Source organism: Tripterygium wilfordii, chromosome 2 (assembly GCF_013401445.1).
Source record: "Tripterygium wilfordii isolate XIE 37 chromosome 2, ASM1340144v1, whole genome shotgun sequence".
Taxonomy (NCBI): domain Eukaryota; kingdom Viridiplantae; phylum Streptophyta; class Magnoliopsida; order Celastrales; family Celastraceae; genus Tripterygium; species Tripterygium wilfordii.
In genome coordinates, this window is record NC_052233.1 from 11522280 (window position 1) to 11534223 (window position 11944).

An 11944-nucleotide genomic window follows, 5' to 3' on the forward strand; every position below is an offset into this window, starting at 1 on the left:
TGTTAGGTGTAGTACATTCCCATACCTAATTCCACTAAAACAGATTTTACAACTCTAGAATCCAAGGAAACAAAGCCCTACACAAACTTTTGGTTTTCACAATGTGAGCTGAGTCTCTCAACTAGCCTGTTGAAAATCTCATCTTGCTCACATCAACCATATTATCTATTTTAAGTTTATCAATTCTCATAAATATATTGGGCTCGCACGACTTTTATTCTTTCTAGACCTTCTCACTTAACAATACTTAAGCCCAAGAAAATGCCTTGTTGATAGAGAGAAAATGAGACTTTCCTTATAAACCACATTGCTTGTGTTTACCAAGGCGAAGTAAGATTTTTTACAAGTCTCCACCCAACAAGTGGATAGGTAGAGGCCCGTCCAATTAGACCAAGACTTTTCTCAGATACCATTATCAGAAATCCGAGCGCACCTACTATAAACCAATATTGTTCGCTTTGAGTTATTCGATTTTCGTGAATAATCGAACCCGCACAATTTTCTTTCTAACTCAACAATACTTAGGCCCAAAAAAAAAATATTGGATGTGTGAGAGAGTGTGAGACTTTCTTTATAAACCACATCACTTGGACTTCCCCGAAGGATGTGGGATTATATTATTGACATAACCTACTCTATATTGTCATTAGTTAAAGCAAAAATTAACATTATGTCATTATGTGGGTCTCTCAAAGAATCCCTCATCATACACAATTACTATAAATTAAAGACAACCTCCCACAACTCACAATCATTCCACAAGAACCCCCTCTTGCAATCTCTCAATAAATACATAACAGTCAAACACAACTTTCACACCCTCCTCCATAACAGAACAGAGAGTTCCACCATCAATCTCCAATCATGTCCACCACAGGAATTCAAGACCAACACAAATTCTACAACAAGAAGTCCTCCTTCCATGGTAGAAATGATTCCGATGAGCTTGATGTGTTTGAGGCTGCAAGGTACTTCTCTGGCTACAATGAAGCTCATCAGCAAGTCTACAATGTCACAACAACTAATTACATGCAGAGGAGCATCAGAGGAGGAAGAATAAGCTTAGATGTTCCAATGATGAGAAACTCTCTCCCACAAGACTCTAATTACAAGGCTGATGTTAAGAACCAAGACAAAAAATACAAGCAACCAAGCTCACCAGGAGGGAGACTTGCCAGTTTCTTGAACTCTCTGTTTAACCAAACAGGGTCTAAGAAGAAGAAGAAATCAAATTCAACCACACAATCCATGAAAGATTCAGATGATCGGAGTCCCAATAGTGGGAGAAGGAGGAGGAGGAGCAGCATTAGTCATTTCCGAAGCTCGAATTCTACATCAGCTGATACAAAGTCTCTGTATTCCTCTTCAAGCTCTGGTTTCAGAACTCCCCCTGCTTATGGCTTCTCTGATCACAAACAAAAACCCACAATTGGGAAACTGATCAATCATGATCGCCATCACAAGAGGAACCAAGATTTGTATGAGAATAAGGTCAAGTTCAGCGATGAATCTACAGAGAAGAAGAAGAAGGAGCAACTGATAAAGTTGAATATTGATCAAGTAGATGATGGAGCAGAGAGTGATTCAAGCTCTGATTTGTTTGAATTGGAAAACTATGATTTGGGTTTCTACCCAAATGGATTACCAGTGTATGAGACTACTCATATGGACACCATCAAGAGATCATCACAACCAATAACCACTGGTGCTCTATGATCCTTAAGATTGTGTATTGATTTGATATCCTGGATTTTGCAATATTGCTTGTGTTGATAGTTTCTTGGAAGTAAAGTTTCTTTTGAATGGTTTTTTTACTTATCTTTACTTTATCTTTCTTGTTGATTTGTAAGGATATGATGTAGATGGAGTGGGTTGGTTGCTTGGATTTTGCCTTGATTAGAGAATTTTACCCTAAATTACAGGACAAATTAAAGTATTGTGACCCCATGTTAATTATTACATTTATCTTTTACCTTTTCACTTTCACTTTCACTTTAGACGAGGAACATACTAATGATAAATAACAATCATATGCTTCAACTTAAGGCCTTGAAATTGACAAATTAGAAAGAGTGGGATGATTCAAATATTCGAGGATTTGCACGATAACGATACTTTTTTTTTTTTTTTTTTGGTTAGGCCCATGTATTCTAGAATCCGTTTTGTGAAAAGAAGCACTCAAAGCGATAATAATATTGATTTTTTTTCTTTTTACGGTACGACAAATTCACACCAGATCATCTTATTGCATTACGAAAAGTTAAGAGTTGAGATCATCTCTATTCTCTACACAAGGTTACAGTTTTTGTAGAGCCAATTCAATCATTATGAATTTGAATATTGTGCTATACTATTACTGGCATCTTCCATGGCATGTTGTCACAAGCAGTGACAGGATTAAGATATATATATATATATATATATATGTATATGATTGAATGCAAAACTGGGAATTATGTATGTGATTTGACTATATATGAAGAATGGTGGTTATATATCTTTCTATCAAGATAAAAAGACCAAGAAATGAGCAGTAAGCAGGCATTTGTCGTTTCTATGCTTTAAAATCCTATACATATATAGATTAAACTTCAAAGTACAGAGAACCTGTCGTTTGACTCGTTTTAAGATAGACATGAATTCAACCACACTGCTCAGTTGATCCCATGCATGATCCTCTTTAATTTGTAAATGGTAAAGATCTTTCTTTGGTTGATGTATGATGCATGTATCCACTAGTTGACCAGAAAAATAAGAGAGAAAATTAGGTTCATACTAGTTAAGTATAATTCAAAATTTAATTTTTTTAACCGAGAACAACATCATACAAGTTTATTCTATGGATGTCCGATATAAGTCTAAAATCAAGTTGTCAAGCCCGCCGCACAAATGTTTTCTCATTTGACGACATGATAAATTGGGTCAAAACCCAACGCATGATCATAAGGGTACTCCTCATAGTGAGAATCAAATTGAGGACCTTAGTTCTTGCGGTCTGACACCATAGATTCATCACTAGGCTATCACCCAGGTGGTTAAATTCAACATTTACTCTTTCACATAAAATATATTTGTCGTCGAGATCATATACATAGTAATATTCTCACATGCAGACGTTCGCAATCTTGTTGTTGTAATAAACCACAGAAAAAGTATGGCCACACTTTTGAATTGTGGAATCCGCTTAATTGTCTATCGGATAACTAGCTACTAAATCTAGGCAACATGGAAGATCTTGCAACCTCATGGGCCAGTTGAGACCTAGGTCAAGGTCCAATGCGGGAGATAACACAGGGTGATACGTATACGCGGGGTTGAGCAAGGGCTCATATCGCAAATTGCGATAATGGAAACATTCACGGGACTTGAATTCACTATCCCTCGTTTGTGTCAAGAATTACTGTGGTCAAATTCACCATCTCAACCAACCACCGTTGCTCAAACTAAACTAAACTCACAATAGTAGAGCATAAAAAGTTGGAGATGGATGGTGAAGATGACTACATGGATAGGGTATTAAAAGAATGTTAGGCTAGCTCGATTCATGATATTGCAACAAAGACTCATCATACTCCAAGCGATGCATCATCATGCATGGGACTATGGAAGGAGCATTAGGGTCCACCCATGTAACCAAGTGGGCTGGAGGGCTCAAAGTGGGGTTTTCTTGAAAGATTGATGCCCCAACACTGACACACTGAAGAGATGGAGAGAAAGAAAGTAGATATATATATATATATATATATATATATATATATATATATAAAAAGTTACATAGATAGAAAACGACATATACATGCTAATAAGGAAGCTTTTTCTTATGTATGTCCAATCCAAGCCCAACTTTGTTTAATTCCTTTGGCAAAAGCTAATATCTCGCTAGGAACATAAGAACATTGATATCACAACCTATTTCCCTTTCCAAATAATGATGGGACACAAATTCTTAATTTACTCTCAATCTTAAAAATCCTTGAATCCGTTTGTTTCAAGGAAAATCAAGTGTTTAGAAAATCTCATAATTAATTTTTCGGTGTTTGTTTCAAGAAATTTTTTTAATTTTGTGCTGAAAAATTTTCACAATTTCTTAACTTACTCTCAATATTAACTATTTTCACTCGAAAAACTATAGATTTTCCATATTGTTAATTTTGCTTGAAATAAATGGAGCTAGAATCGTAGAAAAATTTCTGAATCAAAATCAACAAAAAAAAATTATGGATTATTGGATTCAATGTCAAATTAGTTACTTGGAAATCTAATTGAGTCATCCCGAATTCCATAGATTAAATTGGTTTCAACATACAATTGATAATATGCATCGAGAATTTCGAGTAACTGAGATGACACTCATGTATGTGGTATTTCATAGAGGTCTCGAGTTCGAGCCTCCCCCATCACATTCCTCAGTAATGTAAACAAAAAAACTTCAAAAAAAAGAAGAAAGATGATATGCATCCTCTCCTTCTCCTAATCAAAGGACAATTATTTATGGGACAAGCATCTAAGTATTAAATGTCGCTATGTAATGGCATTGGACCCAAAACGACTGAGTTTTGGCTTGGACAGTTGAGCATAATGGGCTTACTTTGGAGGGCCAGCCGTCCCAAGAAAATCGCTCCAAACAGGACTCAAGCCCAGCTAAAAAACTGGGCCAATACAAATGAAGTAGACAGCCCATAGTAATGCAGGAGAAATATTGGGTCCATGATAGTGCTTCCCCAATGGCAATCCCCATCCATTTTTGCTCAAAGTGGGCTGACCATGACCACGGTTCAAGCCCATTTGTGAGAAGTGACCACGGGCCACGGCCATGTATATATGGTTGAATTTGTCAATAATTCTTTTTTCAAAATTGTTAAATTCTTTTTAGTTCACCGGTTTAAAAACCATCAATCACCACACGTCACCCTCATTAGGCCTTTTTTTGGTAGGGACACGTGCTTGCTTGTTAATCATCCATGTGGCAGTCGGGGGTCTTATCACACCTTTTTATTATCTCTGACTGACCCATTTTGTTTGTCAAGCAATTTAATCATCCACCCTTTGAATTTTGAACATTCACCTCTTTTTTTTTCCCACACGGTCAAACATATGCCATAGATAATAAGAGTTATTAGGGTGCAACTCATGGATCACGAATTGCGTATATTCTACGTGTTCTTGACCCCGTTTATTATGAGAATTTTATGCATGAAGAGTTGTTTATAACCGACTCTATGCTTTACATATTTACTCATTGTTTCCCGAACTTATAAATTTGTATACATTCTACATGTTCTCAATCACTTATATTGTGAGAATTTTATTCACGAAGAGTTGCTTTTAATCAACTCTAAATTTTTGAGATAAAAACTCGAATGATAACTATCATGGTTCATCTTAAGAGTGTCAACGATAGATTTTTTAACATAAATTTTAACGACTAAATTGATTGATTATTGACGATTTAATTGTTTAAATCCTCATTAACATATATTTGACAATGTCCAACCAACTAGATGGATTCGGTTTGCACTGTTTTTGATAGCCATATCTCATCTCATTTTGACTATGAGCCATCACATGAGGTTATAATTTGGTTTTAAAAATGAAACATATCAAATCAAGCACACTCAAGAGGGTGTTGTGACAAATGGGTAGGGGGAATAAAAGAGAAAATCAATGGACAGAATGGGAATTACAGTCACTCACTCTCTCAAAAGCTACAAAATGCCTCCTCCAGCTCCTCCACCTCCATGCTTTCTGAGGCAGACAGACAGACAGACAGTATTGTGGAAATCATGTTGACGCGCAGTGTATCTGCTTCGACCAACACACCACATTCCTGAAAACTACGCCTCTCTCTCTCTCTCTCGCTCTCCGGCTTTCCCTTTGCTCCATCCCTCTCTTCTCTACCTTTTTATCTGGTAAGCAGAAGAAACAACTTTGTCATTAATTTATTTTTTATTCTTGGCTTTTTTATGTTGTGTATATTCGTTTTCGGTCATGAGAATAACTGTAGGAAAAGCAGCGATGATCAAAATCTCCCAATTATTTGTTCCTTCTTGGTTATGTTTCAAAATGGGTATCTGGGCTCTGTTCTCTTACGAACTTTTTTCTTTCCTTCTCTTTCATTGATTTCAAGCTTTAATCATCAGCGACCTTGAAATTTGTTGAGTTCTTGTATTTTCGTTTTTTTTTTCATGGGTACCTTTAAATGTTGATTCATGTACTCTTGACTGCCGGCGGTTCGTTCCTCTGTTTGGCTGCCGGGAAAAACAAGAGGAAAAGCAAAGTAGTGTACAACTATAAATAAGTTTCACATTTTTCGCTGTTCAGTTTTTCTTTTCTTTTCTTTTTAAGATTAATACAGAGTTTGCTGAATCGCATTTTTGGATGGGATTTACGATTGTTTTGGTTAATTTGTCGGCATGAGAACCTTAAAAGAATATGGTGGTTTGGATTTTCCAGATAAGGCCATTAAGTCGAATTATTGTGGATTTTTCTTCTCTTTCTCTTGAATCAACATTCAAGATTTTTATCAGTTATTTACACTGTCTTTTAGTTTGCTGGTATTCAAGTATTTGTCTATGTTTCTTATAATGGATGAATAAATTTCTTTATGTTTATCTAAGACTAAAGGGGTTGTTAATATGCGTCATAAATATAAAATATATGGATTTGGACTATAAATTCATATCTAGTTCTCAAATCTTTCAACATTTCAGATTAAAAGAATTGGATTTATTTTGCTGACAGAGTTGTTTAAAAATAAAGTTTTTGTCTGAATTCATCCATTTATGTATTCATTATTTGTTTTTGTCTCGGGTCCTTGGCCTTTGCTCCATCGCAGAGTGTCTGAACTTTGAATCTGTTCTTCTGATGGAGCCCTGGAATTTTGTTTCCGCAAGCAAAAGCATTTTTTTCTCGGATGAAATTGATTTACCAAGTGATGCATTGCTAAGAAGTAGAAAAGATGTAATAGAATGGGGAATAAAGCATTGTTCTGATCCTTTAAGTCATGGAGTTATGTCAGATAGAGAATCAGTAGAAAGCATGGAATTGATGGATTTGGGTATTCATGATGTGTCCAGAAAAGCACTTTACGAGAACATGGGTGGGAGATTACTTGGTGATGGTGAAGTTTCTGCTGATTCTAGTGCAGGGGTTGTGTCTCCTCCCACTATGATGACTTCTAATTCATCATTCCGAGAGGGGGAATCTACGTCGAAGCATACAAATTATTTCTTGAAATCAAATAGTCAGGATTCAACACTAATTGATCTGAAGCTTGGGAGATTGGCTGATTTCAACGATTCTCTAAATTATAATGTTACAAATGAGAATTTGCTTCAGCATCCAGTTCAACCCCCTTTGCAAGCAAAAAGAGGTCGAAAATCTGGTTCATATTCTGTTACTCCATTTTGCCAAGTCCTTGGTTGTAACAGGGATCTTAGCTCCTCGAAGGATTACTACAAAAGACACAAAGTCTGTGATGTTCACTCAAAGACTGCCAAAGTTATTGTTAATGGCGTTGAGCAGAGGTTTTGTCAGCAATGTAGTCGGTTTGTTTCTTCTTCTTCCTCTTCTGCCTTACCTCTTCATTGCTTTCTGTTTATGTCCAATATACGATAGATCTTCAGTATTTAGTGCTGGTGACGTTGACTGCAGTTCAAGCATTCTGAATGAATTTTCTTATAATAATTCTGGAAAAAGGAAAAGAAAAGGGAATAAGTGAAAGAAGTTTAAGATCGACTGTTAGAAAAGAAAGAATTAACATTTCTTGTATTATAGGGGGGAATTGAACTCCTCAAGCAATGTAAGCAAACTTGTTTTCCGCTGGAATTACTAACCTGATTTCTTTATGATGTGTTCCAAGTTCCAACCATGATATGACCCATAAGTTGTCGAAGTGGATTGAGATTTGCTATGTCTAGTGTAATAATAATGGTATATTGTGTAAAATCTATGGTAGGTCTAGCTATTTCTTGGTAATTTGCAATTATTATACTTAATGGTCCTCATTCTTTCCCAATTCATTATCTCACCGGCTTATAACGTTGTTGCTTGATTAATTAGGTTTCATTTGCTGGTTGAGTTTGATGATGGTAAGCGCAGTTGTCGTAAACGCTTAGCAGGCCATAATGAACGTAGAAGAAAGCCTCAATTCAGTGCCCTGGCTGGAAAATCGCACGAGTTATTGCAGTCGTATCAAGGTATGCATATGCTATCTGATCTTCTTTATGCTGATAGTACTCCCTCCTCCCGTCCCAAGTTCCATTCACCTGCCTTCCTCTTCCTCCTGTCCCAAGTCCCAACTAGATAGTCATCCATCCTCCCATTCCAAGTCACAAGTTTTTGGTCTTTTACCAGGGAAGTCCTTTGTCAGGTCTGCTTACATTATGAGCTACCTTTGTACTTTCTTGTATTACCGTATATAACGTTATGCTGAAAAATTCCACGAGTTTTAGAAGAGAAACCGATAAGATTGCCCATGATCTATTTGGTAGTCCTAGAATTTTGACGATGATCTGATTGATGTTAACTTCTAGGGACTCACATCCTCAAGAGAGCACCTTTTGTCATTGCAGATATATTTCGAGGTGGCATTCTTTATCCAGAAATATATGAGCAGGTTAATTGGCGCAGGCATAATGAATTAGAAGAAGAAACTCTCTCTCGTCAATTGGCAGTACAGCTTGCAAATGGACAGTTGCTACCAAAATCAATGTTCCATCTACATGGCACTGTAAAACAACAGACTCCTGGATATTCTCAATCCGCAAATGAAGATTATTCCATTTCCCATACAGCATCAAGCCTTAAAGAATTATCTGCAGTTTTGCAGCCCAAATGTGCTCTCTCTCTTCTGTCAACTCAATCACCGGCCTTTCGTGACCAACTGGAAGAAATTCCAGTAGGTAAGCCCCTTATCGATCAAGTCAATTGTGTCCATCAGAATTTATGTCAACATTTTGACAAACCTTTAGAGGTAAGCTATTTGGACAATTATACACCAAATGAGCTTTACTCATCCAGAGAGGAAACCATGGAAGCAAATCATATGGAGTCTCTTGTGGGTTCTGATGTTGGTCATGCAACTGCATTGGAGGTTCAATCATGGAGGTTCACCAACGAGGCAGATGTTTTGACTGCCAAATATTGTCCTTCTCCTGAACATGGTTCAACTGTTGATTTGCTTCAGTTGAATTCACATCTTCAAAGAGTAGAGCAACAGAGAAATTCCATGCAAATGAAGCAGGAAAATGAGGACCTAATGTTGTTTCCTTGCCACTTGAGCGGCATGAGTTGACAAGGTGTGTACTAATCTTTTGCATCTTAGAACCGTTGTTACCAATCATTTCATCCCTGTATTTTAGATTGGGTTTGACATTGTTAATTATTGTCTGTTTTTGAATAAAAACAATGCAACATAGAAAGAAGAATACACAAAAACATGTAGGGCAATGAATTCCTCCTCACCATCAAAATTTGTATGCTGTTGCTATCTGTCTTGTGGAATGAATGAGATCTATTGATGTAAATGCAGGTGTGGAGGCTGCAGCCATTAATATGCTTCATTAGATATTTCAACCAAGTTCGTTCATGTGATAAAAGTATGTGGCATTCTCCGGACATCACTAGTTTTCTTTTCCTTTATATGTTCTAACAGATTACCTTTTGGGGATAACTGCTTTAAAGTGATTACTAAGTTTTAACATTATTAGTTCTTTAGTTAAAAATTAGTTCCTTTTATTTGCATACATTGCCATGGATCAAGGGTTTAGTTACTATATTCATGATACAGCAGCTCAGCACATCACTGGGAAACTTTTTGGGCTGTTGATCCATGCGATTAGCCGACTCTCACCCTTTTCGAAGGGGCAAGTTTGAAGGGGCAAATTAGGAGACAAAAATGGAGATTAAAAGTTCCAGGATAAAGTTTGATATACATTATGTGACATGCACTAATGCAGAATCTTATGAGAATTGATGCATTATCTGACCCCTCATATTTAAATTGAGGCAGTGATGCTTGATGAGATTGATGACCATTTGAATATTGGCTGTTTGTTGTCTTTGGTTTAGACATGCAACTGCATCACAGTTGCCTTTGAAAGGTGATGGCTTTTTTTTTTCCCCTGCAAATTTTATACTAGTATTGTATTTTTTTTGTATAAATTACCCCAAAACTCTGGGAACTTTGACATCTTTATGAATAAATCTGGAAAGAAGATTTGCCATATTAGGCATTGTGTCTGCCATATTTCAACCCCCAATTGAAGCAGAGGTGAGTGGCCACTTCACTAGTGACCACCCATTCACCCACTGGAACCTTCAAACCTTGGATATGATATTCCAAATCTTTGCAACTTGACCTTTCAAGCGTGGATAATCCTAGGATATCAGCTTATCTTTATAGCTGAAGGGTGCAGAGAGGTTATTGAAAGTGCCCTGTGTACATCAGCATGAGTCACTACTAACACCACCCATTGGCATTTTTACTCAATACTTAAGTGGGTTGGTTTGATTCCCTTCTTATGTGAATAGATCGATCCACATTAAAGTATTTTAGGAGAACTTATGCTTTTTCAAGTAGGAGGTAGCCAATGAAAAGTGAACCTTACCTTTTATGTCTCTGCTAGATTTTTGATGGACCTTGCGGAGCCTATGTGAATGGGCTTAAACATGTAGGCCTTGGGTGAATGATGAGAATCTCACATCAGAAGATGGTGAGTTTGAAATCTAGTTTACAAGAGAGGATAAACCTCCTAATGTCAACATGAGTTTCAATAGAGAGTTAGACCCAAACTTGTGATGATAGACTTTGGTCCCCATCTCTTGTGGTGGGTATTCATCATTGGTACTTTCATTAAGAGTGCACGTGTCTTTGTGCAGGCCCATGGGCTGGCACTATCATAGGCGGGTTTGCCTCAGAGCCCATTTCTTTGTGAAGTTGGGTTAGCAGACAGTGGGCTGTGTCCATTGTGGACGGGTTGCAAAAGAGAAAAAAGACCGTAAAAAAAGAGAAAAAAAGGCCGATAAAAAGTACATAGGAAAACCCTAGAACCATTGGACTTGGCAAAACTATGTGACATTGACTCGCAAGGCTTGAGGCTGTAAGTGGGTCGAAATGGTATGGCCAAAGTCATGCACGAGGTTGTGCATGCTCCCAAAGGGGGAGGGTTGATGAGAATCCCTCATTGGAAGATGATGGGCTTGGAGTCTAGTTTATAAAGAATGACAAACCTTCTAATGTCAATATGAGTTTTCAAGAGAGAATGATGACCAAACTTGTGATGATAGATTTAAGCCCCATCTCGTATGGCGGGTATTCATCAATGAACTCCAACACTCTCCTCATACACACAAGCCCTTACATCTTCAAATTGATCACACTTGTCACATTTCTTTATGTGCTCATAGGGGGGAGTTTTTTTTTTATTTATTTTTTTTCATCCTCTTCTCCTCTTGCATGTGAGGCTCTCTTTTTGGGCCTCACATCTTCCCCAAAACCTACTTTGATATCATGTTAGATTTTTGAAGGATTTTGGGAGCCCACATTAATGGATTTAAACATGTGTGGTCTCAATATGTAGCTCATTTTGTCCAAATGCCATGGCTAAATGATTAGGGTCCAACTCCTTACATTTAAACCACTTCTGATGTGGGACTTGGGTGAGTTCCAATAGTCTTGGACCATCTTTTTCCATATACTGTTGAGACCTTAGAAAATGAATTCAATTAAGTCTCAAGTACCGCACCGCCATCACCACCACCACCACCAGAATAGTTACGTTACTCTGCTACTCATATTCCCATAACAAAGAAGTTATGGGTTCGAGTGCCTGCCGGTATGGCCCCGCCCAAGGAATAGGTGGTGTCTGACTAGGCTAGACTGCTATACATCAATCTTATCTAGTAATAAATGATTAAATCTTATATAAAAAAATTGTTATGG

At 37.2% G+C, this 11944-nt stretch overlaps 2 protein-coding genes across 2 annotated transcripts; both read left to right on the forward strand.

Moving 5' to 3' along the window:
• The first annotated feature begins 744 nt into the window (after window positions 1-744).
• LOC119981991 (protein BIG GRAIN 1-like E) lies at window positions 745-1933 on the forward strand. Its single transcript, XM_038825134.1, has one exon. The coding sequence runs from the start codon at window positions 865-867 to the stop codon at window positions 1714-1716; it is 852 nt and encodes a 283-aa protein (XP_038681062.1). The 5' UTR covers window positions 745-864; the 3' UTR covers window positions 1717-1933.
• A 3837-nt stretch (window positions 1934-5770) lies between these two features.
• Window positions 5771-9778, forward strand: LOC120012161 (squamosa promoter-binding-like protein 6). The gene is made up of 5 exons (XM_038863461.1): window positions 5771-5909; window positions 6836-7547; window positions 8062-8198; window positions 8535-9299; window positions 9533-9778. Exons 2-4 carry the CDS (start codon window positions 6865-6867, stop codon window positions 9293-9295), a joined length of 1581 nt encoding a protein of 526 aa, XP_038719389.1. The 5' UTR covers window positions 5771-5909; window positions 6836-6864; the 3' UTR covers window positions 9296-9299; window positions 9533-9778.
• Window positions 9779-11944: the final 2166 nt, after the last annotated feature.

Coding starts and splice junctions, on each gene's coding strand:
- LOC120012161 (XM_038863461.1), top strand. CDS start 6,865: ATGGAGCCCTGGAATTTTGTTTCCGCAAGCAAAAGCATTTTTTTCTCG. Junction 7,548..8,061: donor TTTTGTCAGCAATGTAGTCG/GTTTGTTTCTTC, acceptor TTGATTAATTAG/GTTTCATTTGCTGGTTGAGT. Junction 8,199..8,534: donor GTTATTGCAGTCGTATCAAG/GTATGCATATGC, acceptor GTTAACTTCTAG/GGACTCACATCCTCAAGAGA.
- LOC119981991 (XM_038825134.1), top strand. CDS start 865: ATGTCCACCACAGGAATTCAAGACCAACACAAATTCTACAACAAGAAG.